General features: G+C 53.2%; 1 protein-coding gene across 1 annotated transcript; it reads left to right on the forward strand.

Moving 5' to 3' along the window:
* The first annotated feature begins 10,240 nt into the window (after window positions 1–10,240).
* On the forward strand, window positions 10,241–19,506 carry TMEM238L (transmembrane protein 238 like). Its single transcript, XM_045586525.1, has 2 exons — window positions 10,241–11,430; window positions 17,834–19,506. The coding sequence occupies exon 1, from the start codon at window positions 11,060–11,062 to the stop codon at window positions 11,297–11,299; it is 240 nt and encodes a 79-aa protein (XP_045442481.1). The 5' UTR covers window positions 10,241–11,059; the 3' UTR covers window positions 11,300–11,430; window positions 17,834–19,506.
* Window positions 19,507–19,870: the final 364 nt, after the last annotated feature.

Here is a 19,870-nt window from a genome sequence, read left to right on the forward strand (position 1 = left end):
AGCCTCCTCTCTCTCTCTCCCCCCTAACCCCACCCCCCCATGTACCAAGGAAAGTCTGGGGAAGAAGCTATTTTCTTCCTCTCAGTCTTTTGGTTAGATCTGAGACCATGGTACTTGGGACAGAGACTATCATACACAAGTTCCAAATCAGTGCCATTACATGTTCTCCACCTCAGAGCATCCTCTGAGTCCCTAAGGAGAAGAAGGGAGAGGGAGTTACGAGCAGTACCAGAACCAGCCGGTACTACAGGTCCTGAAGATTGGGCTAGGTGGCTCAGGAAAAGAAAGAAAAGAAAAAAGAAAAGGACAGGAACAGCGGGGGTTCAGGAGGGCTGGAATGCTCGATGGCACTGCAGCAGCAAGTTTATTAAAGGCGCAAACTCTTTTATACCCTAAAGCTGCGCATTCCTCCAAATGGCCTTCTCTCGGCATGATGGCTACATGCCAGTTCCTTAAGACCTACACAGGGAGATAGCTGCTTGGGATATTTCGTCTAGCTGTACTCTGCTATGTTAATTCAAGGACACGTTTACAGATTCCAATTTTGCACACACAGCAGAACGAAGGACACTGTTGCTTGCCACGTCCCCAAGTGACCTGACTCCTGGGGGAGAGCAGGCAGGGCTACCTACCCTTGCTCCATCCCCCGATTCTCAGGTCGGTAGGGGACTCGGCTCCCAACAGAGCAGTACCACCTCGAGGGGCTCAGATTTCGTGCCCTCCTGTCTCTGATGCAGCAGGGACCCTCCTCGACCTGGGCCTTGGGTGGGGGGCAGGGAAAAAGTGTACTCACAGAGGGCACCCCTGGCTCTCTGCGACCTGACCTCTCAGGCTGTTCACCTGCTCTCAGGGCTGAGGCAGGGGAGGGTGGGAGAAGGTGGCAGGATGGACTGATTGTATGAAACTAGCTACCATAGGAGGAGACCCCTGGATGACCAGCTGTCTCTCCCAGGTCCTGGTCTCCATGGCTGTCAACATCAAGGGAACACAAACTCCCTGACCACAACCTGTACACAGTGTTCTGTTCAGGTTGAGTGTGTGGAAGTTGGAGACGGCACCCGGCTCACTCCCCTCTGGGCCTAGACAATTTACTTCCCTTGTCCGTAGTCCCATCTTCTCAACTGCAAACGGGGTCCAGCCTCCTCTGAGCACTAACTGGGATAATTCTCACAAGGTGTCTCTCTATGAAGCCCTGATAATAGTTACTATTAATGTACCGGACTATGCAAGGCAGGCTATGCAAGATTGGATATCCTCCTAAGTGATTTCATATAAAGGAAGAATGCAAATCTGTACAACCAAGGGTAAAATGATTAGGGAGGAAAAAGAGAATGGGGGAGGGGTACTATATACTGTGCAGCCTGGCCAATAGGAGCCTGACACTGGCCAATGACTTTGTTCTGATGTGTGTGACCCTCCTTCTGGCTTTGCCTCTCTGACACCCTTAATCGATCACCAAGGCCTGTAGTCCTACCACTTTAATATCTCCCGAGGGTGGTGATTCCTCCTGGGGTGGAGGCAGCTCCCTGTTCGGCAACATTTCTATTTCCCTCCATAGTGAAGAGTGAGGTCAGCCTCCCACCAGCTCCACATGCCCAGGACGCCTCGCTTTCAGGGGTGACCGTGTGCCAAGCTCACGGAGCAGAGTGACGTGGAACTGCAGGGCTGGGCCTTATAAGAAGCTCTTTTCCACACTCCCTTCTAGCTCCGGGCCAAGGACAGGATGCCAGGAGCCTGGCTCAGAGCCACCAGCTAAGTGTCATGGACGGAATGTTTGAGTCTCTACAAAATGTATTGGGGGTTGGCAACTACGTAATTGCGGATTTTTTAAAGAAAGTCAAAGACAATTTTTTCATGGAACTAAATAACTTTATTCTGTAATGTATTGCCCATTTTGATCAATGACCTTTTGCCATCTTTCAGGCAGCATCATAATCCCATGTTCAAAAAACTTCTGGTTTTTATTAGCAAAAAACTGAATCAGGTACGATTTGACATCATCATCATTATTGAAATTTTTACTATTCAAGGAGTTTTGTAAAGATCAAAACAAAAAGTAATCAGATGGTGCAAGGTCAGGACTATATGGTGGATGTGGCAAAACATCCCAACCAAGCTCCATTAATTTTTGCCGAGTGACCAAAGATGTATGTGGCCTTGCATTGTCATGATGGAATACAACACCTTTTCGATTTGTCAATTCGGGCCGCTTTTCTTCAACTGCATTGTTTAATTTCGTTAGTTGTTCAATGTAGACATCAGAATTGATCGTTCGGTTGGGTGGTAAGAGTTCAAAGTAGACAATTCCTTTGTAATCCCACCAAACTGATAACAAAACCTTCTTTTGATGAATATCAGCTTTTGATGTTGTTTGAGTTGGTTCACCTGGCCTGCTCCACGATCTTTTCCACTTGATATTGTTGTAAACAACCCATTTTTCATCGCCAGTTATCAGTCGTTTTAAAAATGGATTATTTTCATTACGTTTCTTTAGCAAATCGCAGCTGCTAATGCGTTGCGTTAACTGTGATTCTTTCAGTTCGTGAGGAACCCATGTATCGAGTTTTTGAACATAGCCAAGTTGTTTTAAGTGATTTTCAATGCATGTATGTGATACATGAAGCTTCTCTGCAATCTCACGTGTTGTACTGTGACAGTCCGAATTGATTATTGCTTTGATTAGGGCGTCATCAACTTCAACTGGATGACCAGAGCGTTTTTCATCTTTGAGTGAAAAATCACCAGAACGAAATTTGGCAAACCAATTTTGACACTGCCGTTCTTTTAAGGCTTCGTCACCATAAACAGCACATAACTTTTTATGAGCTTGCGATGCGTTTTTCCCTTTGCGGAAATAAAAAAGCAAAATATGACGAAAATGTTCCTTTTGATTTTCCATTTTTCAACGAACGCCAAACGAAAAGTACAAAACAGATCAAAAAACTTTTTTTACTGATTAACAGCTGAATAGCCAACTATCAAATAACAAAATGTGTTTTACATTTGTACTACGTCTGCAAACCTAAAAATTCAACTGAAGCCATATATGTGTAAAACCAGCAATTACTTAGTTGCTTACTTAGTTGAATCCCTAACCCCCGGTGTAATAGCACTGGGAGGCAGGGGCTTTGGAAGATGACCAGGTTTAGATAGGGTCCTGAGGGTGGAGGCCCTGTGATGGGATTAATGTTCTGATAAGAGGAGGAAGGATCACAAGAGCCTTCTCTTCACCATCCTGTCCCACCCCATGTACCAAGGAAAGGCCATGTGAGCCCACAGGGAAATGGGAGGACACAGCAGCCAAGAAGGTCATCACCAAACACCACATCTGCAGCCTCCCGCCTCCAGGACTATGGGCAATGTCTGTTGCTGAAGCCCCTGCCCATGGTGTTTTGTTACAGCCGCCCCAGCTGACTATGACAGTTAGGAAAGCCCCACAGAGATCAGGACATGACATTGGACTAGTACATAAGCTTGAAGCAAAATTCCACTTTGTGTAACTACCAGAATGGTGGGTTTGCTTCTTACAGCAACTACACCAGGGACATTGTCACTGTCACTGCTCTCACTGGAGCTGGAGTAGCCCATCGACCTGGTTACCCTGACTGGGCGTGTCCTGCTCTAACCCATTCTGCGTCCTGCACCAGAGTGATATTTTCCCCAAAGGTGAAATCTTAACCAGCTTTCTTCCCATGCAGTCCCTCGGCACAGGCTGAGCTCCCCTCTCCTGTGGATTGGCCTCCTCCCACATCCTCCCCACAGCAAGAAGCCCAGTCCCCACAGAACATGGCTGTCTCCTCTGATGAATGGTAGCTAGGTTCACAATGGGCTTTTCATGTCCGTCAAACCCGGCCTGAAAAGTAAGCACTTATTTCATTAAAAGCAGTTACATTCATGGAAAAATCGGAGGCTTTTGCACTAGACACACCTGGGTTCAAAATCTGACTATACAAGCTAATGTCTGTACCATTTCCACCTCAGGGTTCCAGTTATGTGTGAGAGTGGTAATTACCTCAGTAGGTCCTTTTCAGGATTAAAGAAGGCAATTGTGCTAATAGTACAGAGTAGGCATTCACTAAGGGCAGAAGTTCTACTATCTGTCAGAAGGAGAGAGAATTTTAAGCTACAGGCATAGTGCGGAAATTCCCAATCCTCCATTAAAATATAGTCATGCTTCAGTGTGTAAAGCCATGAATAGACTCTTCAGGTAGGATCCAGAAAGCTTTTGGATCCTACCTGAAGAGTCTATTTTGAGCAAAGAAATGAAGCATTTTTTTTTTTTTTTTTTTTTTGCAAAGAGTACAGGTTCTACCTGTAGCATTGCTGTAATTATGAGGGAGCCTCTTCCCAGACTAGTTCACTTGGACACATTTTCACTTAGAATCCAGGTCAGAACCTCATAAAATTCAGCTCAGAATCCCAAATGAATGCTTCTGGGAGCACTTGCCAAGCATCCCACTGGCACCCGTGCACTAGGAGAGAGAACGGCCCCACGTAATAGGCCTGCGGGGGCTGCCTGTCCTTGGGGAGTGGGTGTGGTTGCTCTCAGGGCTGTGCCGGGCAAGCAGACTAATGACTGGCTCTGAATGTGTGTGCCACGGTCAAGGCCAGAGCAGCCGCTGGCAGGTTCACCCCAACAACAGGATGAAAGGGAGTGAGGAAAGCAGGTGCTGGCTCCTGGGAAAGCGGGTGCTGTTTAGAAGAGACAGGCTGGGGTGGGTGTGGCCGCCACGTGGTCAGACAGGCTGCTGCAGGAGAAGGCGAGCCTGAGTGGGAGTGGAAGGGAGGTCCAGAGGCTGAGGCCAGACTGGACAGGCCTGGGATGGCTCACACAGCCCGTTCTCAGTCGGGCTGTGAAAGACAGCATTGTTCCATTCATTTATTCAACCATCAGCTACTGAGCACCTCCCGAAAGCTGCCCCGGGCGCAGGGGAGAAGGGAGTAACAAAACGGACACACTGTCCTGCTCTCTGGAGCTTTCCTTCTGGGAGGGGCAGGCAGGCCATAAACAAGGACATCATCCAATGGACAAGATGGTGTCAGAAAGCCGAGAAGCAAGGCAAGGGTGTGGGGAAGGGGGAGGGATGGTGGCACTTGAGTGTATAGTTGCAGGAGGGCCCTCTGATATGTGTGGCAGATATTCCAGCAGAGAGAGGGCAGAGAAGGGAAGAGGCTGGTGTATGGGAAATGCCCCCTTTTCTCTTCTCCTGCTCTCCCTCCTCCCACATGGAAGCGACTTCCACACCAGCCTACCTGAAGGGGGCCACTGGGGCCCGGCCTACCTAGCCTTGTAGGATTTCCGCCTTCAAGGATCAGCCCTCCCGCAGGGCCAGCACCCAATTCTCTGTGAACCAGGCTCTTCTCAGGGTCTCTGGGCTTTTTCTTCTTGACCTGGAGTGTCCATCAAGGTAACTCCATCCTGTGGTAATACTTCCCAGCCAGTTTCCCTGGCCAGGCTCACAAGAGTCCAGCTCCTTGCTCAAATCCTTGGGCCCAACTGCTTGCAGTCCCAACAGCCATGGGCTGGGAGGAGCAGTGGGCCAGTAGATTGCAGAAGGAAGGGAAAGCCAAGGGCCACTTGCTGAGAACCCTGCCCCCCACACACCTTTGCTCTAGTCCCAGGAAGATATGTTAGCAGACTTGGCCTCTCAATAGCATTGAACACAATTGACCGCTCAAATTCTCTCTGAAACGTCCCCTCTCTTCCTTAGGGTTCAAGATACAAGCAGTTTGCGGCTTCCTCCTCTCTGTAGATGCTATTTTTCTGTCTCTTGCTGCCTCATGCTACTTGATCCAGCGGTTACGGGAGATCCTCAGGGACCCGGCCCAGGTCCTCTACTCTTCCTGTGCTCTGTCTCAAGGACACTTGAGCAATCTCATCCTTTCCTCCAGTTTGTTGCTGACTCACAAGTTCATGTCTCTAGCTCAGCGCTAGGGCTTCCAACCGATGTATCCAAAGCATTATGTGCAAAACTGAACTCCTAGTTTTACGACCACACCAGGCTTTCTTTTATTTTTTTTTTATTTTTAAAAAATATGTTTTTATTGATTTTTAGAGAGAGAGAAAGGGAGAAGGATAGAGAGATAGAAACAACGATCAGAGAGAGAGATATCAACATTGATCTTCTGCTTCCTGCACACCCTACTAGGGATTGAGCCCACAACTTGGGCATGTGCCCTGACCAGGAATAGAACCATGACCTCTTGGTTCCTGGGTCAACGTTCAACCACTGAGCCACACAGGCAAGGCCAGGCTCTCTTCTAGTATGTTCTGTCTCAGCAGGCACCATGGGCACCCAGCTTTGCAAAACACAAGCCTGGCATTCAGCAGTGAGCCCTCACTTTCCCTCATCTTCATATTGAACTTGTCACCAGGTCCTGTCAATTTCACACCCTGGTTATCTCTCCGCTGGATCCACTTCTGACCATTACCTCTGTCACCAGCTCCACCTCTTTCCCTGGCCTACTGCAACCAGGCATATTGCCGGGCACATGCCAATTCTCGTCCCTTCAGTCTGCTCTTACCCAGCAGCCAGGCTCCTCTTCATAATATGGAGCACGTCTGGAACCCTCCAGCAGCTTCCCAGTGCTCTGAGGAGGAAGATGTTAACCTGGCTCTGTGCTCCTTTCTTCCTCTAGTCCAAGCCACGCCAGCACTGCCACCTGCCACCACGCCGCTTTGGCATATGTTCCTGCCTTTGCCTGAGAAGCTTCCTCCTCCTCTTCCCCCCTCCTCACCCAGCCTTGCCTGCACATCCTCTGGATCTCAACTCAAACATCAGTTCCTCAGGGAAGCCTTGGCCCACGTCTTCCTTTAGATGATCTTATCAGATGGACGTCTTTCACCAGGGACCACTCATGTTTGTCATATGTTTATATGCTTTCACGTGGTTAACTGCTCCCTCTCCCCTGTGAGCTCCCTGAGGGCAGGCGCTGTGTTTCTCTTGCTCATTTATAGCCGACTTTCTGGGCAGCTCTAGAGAACAGAGCCCGAGCTGCCAGCAGAGCCCCCGGGGTTAGTCCTGTAGCTCTGGCCCCGGAACCGGTGCACTGGGTACCCAGCAGAGGCCGACATGGAGCCTTGAGCAACTCAACCCTGGGACCTTGCAAACAGGCTCGAAGCTGATTGTTCCTGAGGCAAGTGAGTGATGGCAAGAAAAATGGCAAGAGATAGATCTGAGCACCATGCCCAGCAGGAATCCTGGTGGAAATGTCTAGGAATGGTAGCCCTGGTGCCTCCACTCTGTATCCAGCAGTGAGTTTAGAGCCCAGAGCCAGTAGAAACAGGTGACAAAGCCAAATGGGTGTGGCCACACGATCTTGGGCCCAATCTAGACGTGCAGTAACCATTTCCCTGAGGGACAGAACTTAAGATGTTATCTGGATGTGATTTGCCTTGGAGCAGGAGTTGGGAGGGCGCTGCTTCCTCAGAACCAGGCTAAGAGAAGGGGTTGTGAGTATCTGGGCGGAGATGGGGGACTCTGGCGAGACAGCCTGGGCTCTCAGGAGGCTGGGGGTGCCAGGAGTTATCACATGAATGCAGTGAGTGAATACTGGGTGTAGGATTATAAGGAGAAGGCAGAACCACTCACTGAGACCGATGACACCCAGCCTGGTGGGGAGGCGAACTCAACAAAGCACCTCCGTGAATATAATGGGCGCCTTGTAAAGGTCACTATCGACTTAGACAGGAATCTGCTCCTCACCCATTGGGATGGCTCTTGTCAGAAGTCCAGACACCATTCCGGCCTCCAGAGCTGGTCAGCAGTCACTCCTTGGGGTCTGTCCCCCAGGACCATAAATGTCCCCTTTCTGTCTTACGGAACTGGCCACCGTGTGCCCTCCGTCTGCAGCCTGCCCTACCCTCTCCTCATGTATGGCCATGCTCCCTATGGCTGACTGTGGCCCCCTGGAGATAGTCCCGGCTGCCAGGAGCCCTCCACACCTGCCTGATGGCACTGGAAAAGCATTTCATGCAAAAAATGGATTTGTATGTATGAAGGGATGGTCCGTACCCATCACATGCAGGGCTTGGCATGTCCTAATTGGACCTGGGGGGGGGGGTGTCAGGGGAGGCAAGGGGACAGGGAGCTGTAACCAGGTGAAGCCAAGATTGATAAAGGGGAGAAAATGATGGTGCAGAAGCAGTGGCTGATCGCTGCCAGCCTGCTTTCCCCCACAGGGGCACCATGGCAGCAAGGTTGTGAAGGTGCCAGTGGTGACGAGCGCAATAGTAACACTGTCCCTGTGACAGAGTGCAGCTTCTAGGCACTTAACACCTGTGAACTCACTTAACCTTCCCAGGAACCCTGTGGAGAAGGGACTGTTTTACAATGAGGAAACTGAGGCACAGGGAGGGCAAGTGTCTTGCCCAAGGTCACACAGCAAGTGAGTGGCACAGGCTGGTGTGGCTAGACTCACCCAGCATCTGGGCCTGGCCCTCAGGAGGTGACTGGGCCTTGTCATCCATACAGCCGGACCTGGAAATGTGACTCTGGGTCAGCTGAACACCTGCCCTTAGGATCTGGGTCATAGAGAGGCTGTCATCCTTGGGACGTCACAGGGTGATGACAGATCAGGATGCTTTTGCCAAGGGAGTGACAAGTTCTCAACTTCCAGGAGGCAGGGCTTTGAGCAGTAGCAGCAGGACACACCTCCCTGAGCCTCGGTGGACGCAGCCCCGGCAGCTCCAGCAGCCCTGCGGAGTCTCCGGGATAGAAAGGCAGAGGGGCAGAGGGGCAGAGGGCTACTAAGGGGCCAAACCTGAAAGTCCCAGGCTGGGGCTGGGCGTCCAGTTGTCCCCCACACACTGTGTACATGGTTTAAAAGGTATAATCATGCCTCCTATCTCACATTTCCTCCTTTCTGTAGTATCTTCATTTCTAAAAAAACTTTCATTTCATTTTTCCACCACCATTTATCTTCCCATATGTAGTATTTTCCATTGCATATAGGGAAATACATCATCTGAAATCATCTATAATAATAAAAGCATAAATATGCTAATTAGACTAGATGAACCACAGCTGTGAGGTTCGAGCCCCTTGCATGAATTTCATGCATCCAGCCTCTAGCATAATATGATTGGAAAACACATCAGTTATGTATAAATTATTTATCTCCATCTTCGAGGGTTAGCTCTATGATGTCAGCACAACCTCAGTTCACCAGTGACACCTGCAATGATCCTACTGCCAAGGTTCTGTACTTGATGTTACTCCTGACCTACAGTCTGCCCATATGTAACAGGTGCTCAGTTGGTCTAATTTAAATCCCACTTATCTAAATGTGTGGGTGTCACTCAGGGACGCCCTCAGCCGGGATGAGCAGTGAGCACCAGCCGAGCCCAGGGGAGGAAGGCCCTACCCCCTTGACTTGTCTCTGGTGACACAGACAGAGCCAAGGGCATCTCGGTGCTCCCGGGCTCAAAGCCCTCGTGGTGCCCGGTGGCACGCTGGGCCACCTTCAAGGGGGCGCTGAGTTTGTCATTACGTTGTTTCTGAAAGATTGGTTTGAGTCTACATTTTCTGTCTGCACTAACAGCCAAAGTAGAAGGATATCCAACAACAAACTAACAACCCTTTTAGCTATTGGTATGTGTCACATTGTGTCCCCAAATTCATTTATTGAAATCCTGACCTCTAGCACCTCGGAAGGCGGCCCTACTTGGCAATAGGATCATTGCAGGTGTCACTGGTGAGCTGAGGTTGTGCTGGAGTGGCTGCCTGTATGTGCACCATCACCAGGGTCCTCATGCAGAGGGGCACAGGGATGCACATCAGGAGTCTGATGCTTGGTTACAAAGGCCGTGCCCCTGCAAGCCAGGGAATGCCACGCCCAGTGAATGGCTCTTACTAATGGCCAGCCTGTGGTCTGGGCAAGCCTCCCCGCCCCACTACCTTTATCTGCAAGTTTCCATTCATCACAGCTTACCTTATATGTAGGAAACTGAATTTTAACCACCTGCTTATTCATACCTGCGGGGGAAGCAAATAAAGAGTGGAAATTCTTTCTTCTGGTTGTGTGGGGAAACTGAGTCCCAGAAAGGTTTGGTGCCCAGTTCAAGGCAGTGAGCCGGGACGGTGGCAGAGGCAGGGGCAGGGGCAGCCGTCTGCGGAGGTGGCTGAAGGCTGTAGCTACCTCTTCCTCACTTGCCGTTTACTCTGAACACCCAGTGAGTGGCCATGGTGATGCGACCCCCTGTTTTATATCTAACCCCTTGGGGGCGTGTGCAGGGTTCCCGAGACAGACAGCAAATGTGCACTTGGTCCTTCCGGAAAACCCAGGGCCAGGTAAACACGTCTGACTTTTGCTTTTGCCTGGAGTTGCCTTTGGGCCACGCCCCGTGTAGCACAGAAGAGCCCACAGCCCCTCTCGGCCTCGGCCCCCTCTGTCATCCCGGCCTCTTCGCTCTCTGCCGTGAGCCTCATGGGAGGAGGCGCAGGTCCTTGGTCTGCAGAGCAGAGAATCTACAAGGCACATCCCACTTCTCTGGCTAATACTGACTCACTCTTGGGACACATTTCAAAGCCTCTTTATATCAGTAAACTATCTTTCTTCCACGCCTTTCACACACACCCTCCAGGCCCACCTGAAAGAGCGGGGCAGAGAGGGAAGGCAGTGAGCACCCCACCCCACCACACGAGCTGGAGAAACCGTGTCCCGAAACCTCGCAGGGCTTGGCGGGGATGCAAGAGTCAGAGAGTAAGAAGACCCAGCAGGCCTCTGCCAGCCCCCAGGCTCCATGCTCCTGGTCCCCAGACATGGCAAAGCGGGCCCCAGGCGGGCACCCTGACTCCTCCCGTGCCCGTAACGTGCTTGGCCCCGGTCCATAAACCGTGATGTCAGGATCATTGCTGAGCCGTGAAACAGTTAAGAAACATCCTGCCCCACTGGCTGCCGCGCTCACAAAGGTAGATCCACGTGTACTTCCTTGTGGCTCCAGAGGGAGGCTCGCTCATTTGCCCACACCCAGCGGGGAGAGAGGCAGGCGGCAGCAGGCCGGACCGCCACCCTCCCATGCAAATCAGGCCCGGCTGTGCCACCGGGCTCCGGGGCCATGCTGCTGGGGGCGCCCTGGGGAAGATGCAGCCCCGGGCGCTGTGCGCTCCTCCTCGTCCTGGCCCTCCTGCTCGACGCCCTGGGCCTGGTGCTCTTGCTCGTGGGCATCTTGGCGGCTCTGGATTACTGGGACTTCCTGATCTACTCGGGGTCCCTGATCCTGCTTTTCAGCCTCCTGTTCTGGATCATCTGGTACTCCGTCAACATCGGGCTGCCTCTTGAGAAGCTGGACTTGTAGTTCACCTGTCGCCGGAGGAGAGGAGACACAGGCTTCCTCTGGGACTGCTGGCAGTTGGAGAAGCAGGGACTTGCAGCTCCCACCCAAAATGCCCTCCCGCCCCCCCCCCCCACAGCCCCTCCAGGAAGCAGGTGAGTACAACAGGAGACCTGCCCAGAGGAGTGGCGGGGCTTGGAGGAGCTGGGATAGGTTTGGGTCTTCGGAGGCTGAATGGTCTTTGGATCTTCAGCAAGCAGCTGAAGGACAACCATGACAGGGTTCTGCCCATCTGTGCCCCTGACCAGGAGGCCACTGGAAACTGTTTATTCCCTGAGCACCCCTGTCCTTGAGGAAGCCAGAGGAGGGTCCCCATGGCCCTCTCCACTCCTCAGAGGGTTCTGCCACCAGAACAGGAAGTTGACCCTCTTCGTGGAATGTGGAAGAAAGGGGCCCATCTTGCTGGTCTGCCGGTCTGGCCCCAAACCCCGCTGGGGAGCAAAGCCTTTGGCACTGGGAGAGCATGGAAAGTTCCCCGCAGGCTGCCTGTGCCCGGGCTGGGTGCAGGAGGAGGAGGCAGAGCAGAACCCCCAGAGCTGCCCTCCTCTCCTGCTTCCCCCCTGCACCTGCCCGGGTGGACATGCAGGAGGGCCCAGAGCTCCCTCACACCCACTCTCAGTGCACCCCGCCTTCTCAGGCACCCTCCCATGCAGTCAGCACCCTGAGCCGGCCGGGAAGACCCCAAAACCAAGAGACCAGGGATGGTCATTTCATTGTGTGAGCTGCCACTTTCCAGCCAGGCCAGCGGCTCTGTTGACCACATGTCACCCGAGGCAGATACTGGTTAGATTTCTCACAGGGACATGGGGCCCCACAGGTAGAGCTGGCCTGGCCCCCAAACCCTGAATTAGAGAGGGGCAGCTCTTCCCAGGGGACTGCCGTCAAAGCCCTGGTTGGTTGGAGATTGTTATCCACTCCCCACCCCCACCCCACCCCCAGGGGGACAGGGACCTGCACTTGGGCACAGCGGGGCACTCCCTCCTGCGTTCCTGATGTGAGCTCAAAGGTCGCTGCCGGTTGGAAGGAGGAAATAAGCCTCGTGTCTTTCCTGGGGGTTCCACCTGACCCTCCGATCTGAGAGGCAGGAGCAGCAGTTGGAACAGGTTTCAGAGAGTGGGGTGGTCCCACCTTGGCAGGTGAAAGGAAATGAGAAGTCACCGGGCCTGGGTCCCGCTCTGAGCAGCGCCGGCTCCCTGGGTGACGCTGAGCAGGCTGCATGATGCTCTGAGCCTCAGTATTCTCACCTGTAAAATGGGGATAGCCCCTGCCCTGTTTTTGCAAAAATGGAAAATAGGGAAGGCAGGACTAGGCTCTTTGCAATGTGGTTCTCACCCACCCAGGCCAAACGGTGTTAGTGCACATGTGATATGGAGTGAATAAACTCGGCCAGAGTCCCAGCTAGGAGTACTCTGGCGCATCTCAAACTGGCAGGGTGGGGTCACCTCACGGTGAGCATTATGAAATAGGGAGGGGTCTCTGTCTAGTTCGTTCCCAGGCACGGGGCATGGGCCCCACAGCCCTCGCCTGCAGCTTGTAGGGCTGCAGAACCCCTGGCTGCCAATCATCGTGTCAGCGCATCCCGAAAGCGTCAGACATACAAGGTCTCTTCCTCGGGGAGCTCCCGTGGGGTGAGAGGCAGACAGCAATCCGCATTCTCACTAACGAATACAGCAACAGGTCTGGGCAAGGATGGGAAGAAAGGCAACTTCTCTGCATGGGAACTTGCACAGAAACTGTCGCAGAAGCGGGGGGGGGGGGGGGGGGGGCGCCTTTTGAGGATAGGTGCTGGCTGGATGGACCAAAGGTTCTGGCGAGGAGGAAGTGAGAGTGCAGGGCAGAGGGTGAGGGCACCAGAGGTCAGCGCCTGTGTGAGCAGGTGCCAGACCTCAGAGCCGGGCAGGCCCTCTGAAGGCTTTTGGTCTTTATCTGAAGAACAATTAGAAGCTATTGGAGATGTGAACAGGATGATAACAGTGATGATGACCAGGTCAAGGCCACGTGGGGAGCACGTCCTTCTCTCGTTAAAAAGGACACGCTCAGTAGCCAGTGGGGAAGAGCATAGGCCAAGACCCAGCTGTGTGGTTTGCATCCAGTTTTATTCCTTACTAGCTGTGTGACCTGGAGCAAGTTACTCCACTTCTCTGTGCCCTGGTTTCCAAATCAGCGAGACGGAAAAGGAGCTGATAATGACTCCTGGGACAGAGACAATGTTAGTAACAGCATGCAGCTCACAGGGATACTGCCCACAGCACCCTACCATGCTGGGTAGGTAAACCTCCATCACGACGCCAGCGGCTGGCGAGTTCTTCCAGAGGAAGACCTCTCTGAGGCATGTGTCCATTGTTAAGAGAGTGGATGGCATTAAGATTTTCAGTAGATCTGAGAGCTGCCCCTAACCACTGGGCTCTGTCTAGGTGCAAAGGGCCTTCCAAAATTGTGAGATCCACTGCATTGTCCACAGAACACAATCATGCAAACATCACTTTCACCTTTTCAGTCCCCAAACTCCGTGTTCCATGGAACCCTCAAAGCCAGAGGCCCATTGATCTCTCCTCCCTCAGACCCTCCATCCCTTGCGGTGTCTGGGACTGGCTTAGTGTTACAGGTTAATGTGAGCTGGGCCCCCCGCCATTCAGGAGCCTGCTCCCTTATGGGAGCTGCCCACCACCCGCTGGATGGCCCTGGGCAAGTCCTTTTACTTCCCTTTAGGCAGGAGATGGTCTGAGAACTTTCACAGGAGGCTTTCTAGGAACTAAGTTCTGAAGCTAAAAGATACTCCTGATACCAGCACCTCTCAATCCCCTCACGCTGTGACCTTTGGCCGGGGCGTAATCTCCACCACAGTCCTGATTGACGGCAGTTTGTGACTGGCTCTGCCAGTTCCGCTGTCCTCAGTGGAGAAGAATCATGGGACGGGGAGGGGGGGTTCCTTTACTCAGAACATAAGTGAGGACAGGGCAGGGCATGGGCCCCACAGCCCTCGCCTGCAGCTTGTAGGGCTACAGCACCCCTGGCTGCCAATCATCGTGTCAGCGCATCCCGAAAGATTTGTGTGCGTAGTGTTCCACCTGCTGGCACTTCCTGTAGATTCCCAGGGGATGACTCTTGTCCTTTGTTATTTATTTTAATTATTGTATTTTTTTAATCCTCACCCAAGAACATGCTTTCATAGATTTTAAGGAGAGACAGGGAGAGGGAAAGAAACATTGATGTGAGAGAGAAACACCCATTGGCTACCTTCTGCACGAACCTTGTCTGGGGATCAAACCCAAAACCTTTAGGTACATGGGCCAATGCTTCAACCAACGGAGCCACACCAGCCAGGGCAAGACTCTTATCCTTTTATAAGAGGGGGTAAGGTTACACTCCCCACAAACACACACACTCACACCATACACATATGTCAGCACTTTCTTCCTCCACACCACACACACCCTCATGGGACACCCCCATATTCCCTACATACACCTCAGGAACACATGCACACTCCCACAAACACACACCCTCAGGTGACACACCCCTATTTCCCATATACACCTCAGGAACATATGCACGCACCCGCAAACACACACACACACCCTCATGCGCACCTACCTCTCTCATTGCCCACACACATCCACACACCCCCACTCTGGGCACAGATCCACTCTCCCCTCACACCCATAGTCACACCTACCCCTACATACACATCAACACCCCCCACGCTGCACACGATCCCTCCTCCACTGCCCACACATACACACCAACACACCCCCACATAAAAACCTCACACCACATCAACCCTATTTACACACACACACACACACACACAGCTCCTCACCCCTGCCACACACATGCCAAACACAAACCCACACAAACACACCATCCCAGCAGCCAAAGCTGAGCGGCGTGGTGGGCTCCGAGCCCTGGGCTGTGAGGGAGGCTTGCTCCCTGCCGGGACTCTTCCCCCACCGCAAGGAGGGGCCGGGGCCGGGGCTGCTGCCAAGTCTGCCCAGAGGAGAGCCGGGTGAAAGGCCTGCGTGCTGGGGCTGCAGGGCCCAATGTCTCCCCAGAGGGAGAGATAAAGCAGGTATGCAACACCTCCCAAAGTACACAGAAAGTGGAAAGTGCGTGCCCCAAGATAAGCACGGTCTTGCACCGGCTCTGAGAGCCTGGCCAGGAAGACAGCCTCCTGCCAGGTAGGGAGGGGCCACCTGGGGCTACAGGGGCCTGGCCAGGTCCTGAGGTGACAGGCAGAGAGGGGTCTGGGGGTCCTGAGGTGACAGGCAGAGGGGAGTCTGGGGGTCCTGAGGTGACAGGCAGAGGGGGGTCTGGGGGTCCTGAGGTGACAGGCAGAGGGGGTTCTGGGGGTCCTGAGGTGACAGGCAGAGGGGGGTCTGGGGGTCCTGAGGTGACAGGCAGAGGGGGGTCTGGGGGTCCTGAGGTGACAGGCAGAGGGGGGTCTGGGGGTCCTGAGGTGACAGGCAGAGGTGGTGTCTGGGCCAATGACGAAGGGGAAGACTTCGAGTGTCCTGGGAGAGTGAGCAAGCGTGACTGGGGTTGGTGGACGAGATGCGGATCCTGACGCTGGGAAAGCAAGGAGGAGCCTTTGCTAATGTGAGGGGCTGGAGAGGGACGGGGCTAGGCTTTGGCGGAGGGAGAGTAGCTTGGTGTCCAGTGCAGAACAGGCTGGAGAGGAGAGGCAGGCAGAGAGGGAGGCCCTGGGAAGCTCAGATGGCAGGTGAGGGAGTGGCCTGAAGGGATGGCGTGGGAAAGAGAGGGAGCGCAGGGACAGTGTGAGCAGAGGACAGATAGGACCCGCAGGCGGGCAACAGTGCCCTCAAGGCTGCAGACAGCATCGCAGCCCGCAGATGAAGGGGTCAGGAGAAGGTGCAAGTTTGGTTAAAATGCGTTTTCCTTGGCATATGCGGAGTTGGAAATGGAAGCGGTATTTGTGAACAGAACTACCTAATTGGCATTGAGTTTAAAATCAATGCCAATTAGGTAGTTCTGTTCACAAAAAAATTGCACAGATTTTAAACTCAGGAGGGAGATGAGGGCTGGGGATGGACGTTGGGGCTGCAGCCATGGATGAAGATGAGATGGTAGAGGGTGAGGAGGAGAGAGAAACAGGAAGAAAATGTGTTGCGGGAAGTAGGGGTGGAAGGCAGGAACCCTGAGATTCCCCGGGAGAGGCACATTATCTCGGCTCACCTTATCAACCACACTGAGAGGAAAGTTATCGTCCCCTTTACAGATAAGCTAAGAAGGAGCACAGAGGCCAAATATCGCATCCAACACAATGGACCCTGTGAGTCATGGAGCAGATTGTGAACCCAGGTGCATCAAAAAATAAATAATCCCCAGACAGCATAGCAGAGGCCTAGCTTGCTTATCAGACAGGCCCACCTGCACACACAGCCCGGCCACATGGTCAGCCCACATGGAGCTCAGCCCACTCTTTCCGCACGCGGGTTGGCAAGCTGGCCTTCTATGTCTTCTGTGCCTGTGGGTAGGGTGGGTTTTATTGGGACACAGTTGGGGTCCTCGGCTCCTGTGTGGCTGCTTTATGCTGTAACGACAGAGTTGAGGAGACTGTTTGCCTGTAGACACTTACTACTTAGCCTTTTTCAGAGATCCTTGGCTGCCCTGAACTAGCCATGGCTGCCTCCCACAAGAGCCGAGGTCAGAACCCTGAGCCAGGTTTGCTTTTGGAACGAAAGAAGGCAGGTGGGGGGCCCAGAGAGAATTCCCAGGAGTAATAAAGGGACAAGAGGGGGAGGGTGGCAAAGAGGATGAAGGAAGACGCGAGACCAAGATGGGGGTACTGACCACCCCACGCCTCCAAGCTGTCGGGAAGGGCGTGTCCTGAGGAAAGGTAGTTGGACTTGGCAATGAGACTTTACCGGTAGAAGGTGGGACAAAAATGAGAGCACCTGCTCAGGTGTCTAAGGACTGAGTGCAGATAAGTCTTCAAATATTTGGTGATGAAATGGTGGGGGCCAGGCCATGGCGGCACAGCGGTTCGAAGCGTGCGTTTTCCAAAGGAAGAGACACAGAAGACTGGGCAGGATGCTAGATGGAGGAGAGGAGCCGATGGAGAGGAAAAGAGGGCGTTAAAGTTACAAAGAAAAACAGGGGCGCGTCTGGCCACGTCCAAGGTAGAGGTGGGGGCAGGATTCAGAACCCAGAGAGAGAGATCAGCTTTGCCTGAAAGGAATCGGTGGGGGAGGGAGCTAAGATTTGGTGAGCACCTCAACATTTATTGGGCCACTTTCTCCATTTTTATCACCTTATTCGATGCTCACAGCTCTTGAGAGCCCAGCACAAATCCCCATGACACAGGTGGGAACTGAGTATCAGTAAGGTGGCTCATCTGGCCCGTGAAACAGTGCTGTTGGAGGGCAGCTGCAGAGGGGCCGGGGAGAGCTGACGCTGCGCACAGGCCGGCTTCACACACACAGGCCGGGAAGGATGCACTTGGGTCCCAGGCTGATCAGTTTTGTGTTCCTTCCTCAGCACAGGTCCCCTCGGATGGAGACGCCTCCGAGCACAAAGGTGCCCCTCTTTGCGGCTCGTCGTGTGCCAGGGTGTGGGGAGAGCCAGAGGCTGCTCAGAGAAGCTTTTCACCAGGATGCCCCGTGAACGGCCACGATGCCAGGTTCCGTCCAGACTCCGGCGCCCTGTGCCAGGCTACTGACTCCCCTGCCATACCCCACCTGCCTCAGATGGGCCTGGCAGCCTTCAGTTCTCCCACTGGAGCTGCCATGGCAGTAACCCTGCTGAGGACTTAGACACCCACAGAGAAGTCCCGTCCCCGCTGCTCCTCCGGCCAATGTCCTGCTAAAGACTAGTCATTGGAACCAAGCACCGATGTCCATCCACATGGGATCCCACGAGCATCACACTGCACCCTGCACTCCTCCTCGACTCTGACCGCTGAGCCAGAGGGCTCTGCTCATCCATCTCTTGGTCCCAACCAGTTGGCACGGGCAGCAGATGTCAGCCCGCTGCTTGTAGAGGCAAATGCACAACCATTGCTGGGTGAGGGGCCATGCCTCACAGTGCTGGACGCTGGGTGCTATGACTGTCCCACCCACATGCACAGCCCGGCCACACGGTCAGCCCACGTGCAGGTCAGCCCTCGGGGCACGTTCTGATAAGCAAGCTTGGCCTCCACTCTGCTGTCCCGGGATTATTTATTTCTTGATCCCAAGAGCAGGACTTTATTTTTATCTTAATTCAATTTCGTCTAAGTCAGAGGCAGCCCAACCTCAGCAGCCTGGGGCCCGCCCTCCGGAAGCTGATGGGCTGTGCTCCCCTCCCCTCTTGCTCCACCCGCTCTGTAATTTATGTTTCCCGGCCCACTTTTGTACCTTTTATTTATATTTCACCCGGAAAGTGTCTGTGTTTCCTATAAGCTGCCTCAGCCCATGTATGGTCTGATCTGAATAAAGACATTGACGTGGCCATTTTGGTAAAACACGAGATGACAGGTTTTCCATCCGAGTGGCCTCCTTACGAGGCTCCATGCCAGCCCTGTCTCTCTCTCCCCAGTAGCTTTGCCGCCTCTGTGCAGGCTTTGGAGGCTGCTCTCGGCACAGCACCTCCTGGAAGGCATGCCTGGCGTGATGGAGACGGGTTATTCTGATCCCCTGGAATCTTCTGGAAGCTCTGTGCTCAGCCATCGCCTGGCTCCTCATAATCAGGCTAGTCTCAAAGCACAGTGCCTGGCCCATATTTGAACCTCAATAAGTATTTGTTCAGTGAGTGAGTAATTAAAAAAAAAAAATGGGGATTAGGCTGGTCTCAAACACCTGAAGAGATATCGTGAAAGAACATTCTAGATACGACATTAAGGAAAAGGAAGATTAGGTCCCGCCTGGACCCTCTTTCCTTGTTGATTTCCCCAGTGAACTATTCTCCGTGGGTCCCACTGCGCATGCGCAGGGAGGAAGCAATCCCTCTCCCGCTCTGCGTTGCCTGGAGGAAAAGTCATCTATACCCAGTCCCTCTCGCGGTTCCTTAGGAAGACACTGGTGTCCGAGGCCACATACCTTCTTTTCACGAGACCCATCCAGTTGTTTTTTCATTCTAGAAACGGAACGCGTCTGTTTCCTTGCTGGGAACAAATGCAATATAGTTGGCTTTCATTTTGCAGCAGCCACATTGTTCAAAATACGCAAATCCTGGAGAAGGAGGGTCGCACTTAGTCTGAGCGTATGTTCCCATCTGCGAGGCTGGGGAACTGAGCTGAACTGAGCAGTGGCTGCAGATCCCGACCCCCCACATCACACTCCCCCCAGGGACTCTCAGGTTCCTTACATCTCCCTCTCCTTCAGCCCGCTGTCAGCGTGCAATCTAAATGCAAGTGGGGTGGTTCTCTGTCTAGTGCGCTTGTCCAGCGCCTGAACTATCTCCCAGGTCACAGGGCACGCTTCTGCAGGGTGGGCACCTCCCGCGGCTGCCAAAATGGGTGCTGAGTACAGCTGTGCTAATGGAAGCAGGAGGGAGACTGAACTCAGTGCCCTTGGAAAACAAGAGAGGTCTACACAA

The sequence above is a fragment of the Pipistrellus kuhlii genome, unplaced genomic scaffold (assembly GCF_014108245.1).
Source record: "Pipistrellus kuhlii isolate mPipKuh1 unplaced genomic scaffold, mPipKuh1.p scaffold_m20_p_23, whole genome shotgun sequence".
NCBI classification, from domain to species: domain Eukaryota; kingdom Metazoa; phylum Chordata; class Mammalia; order Chiroptera; family Vespertilionidae; genus Pipistrellus; species Pipistrellus kuhlii.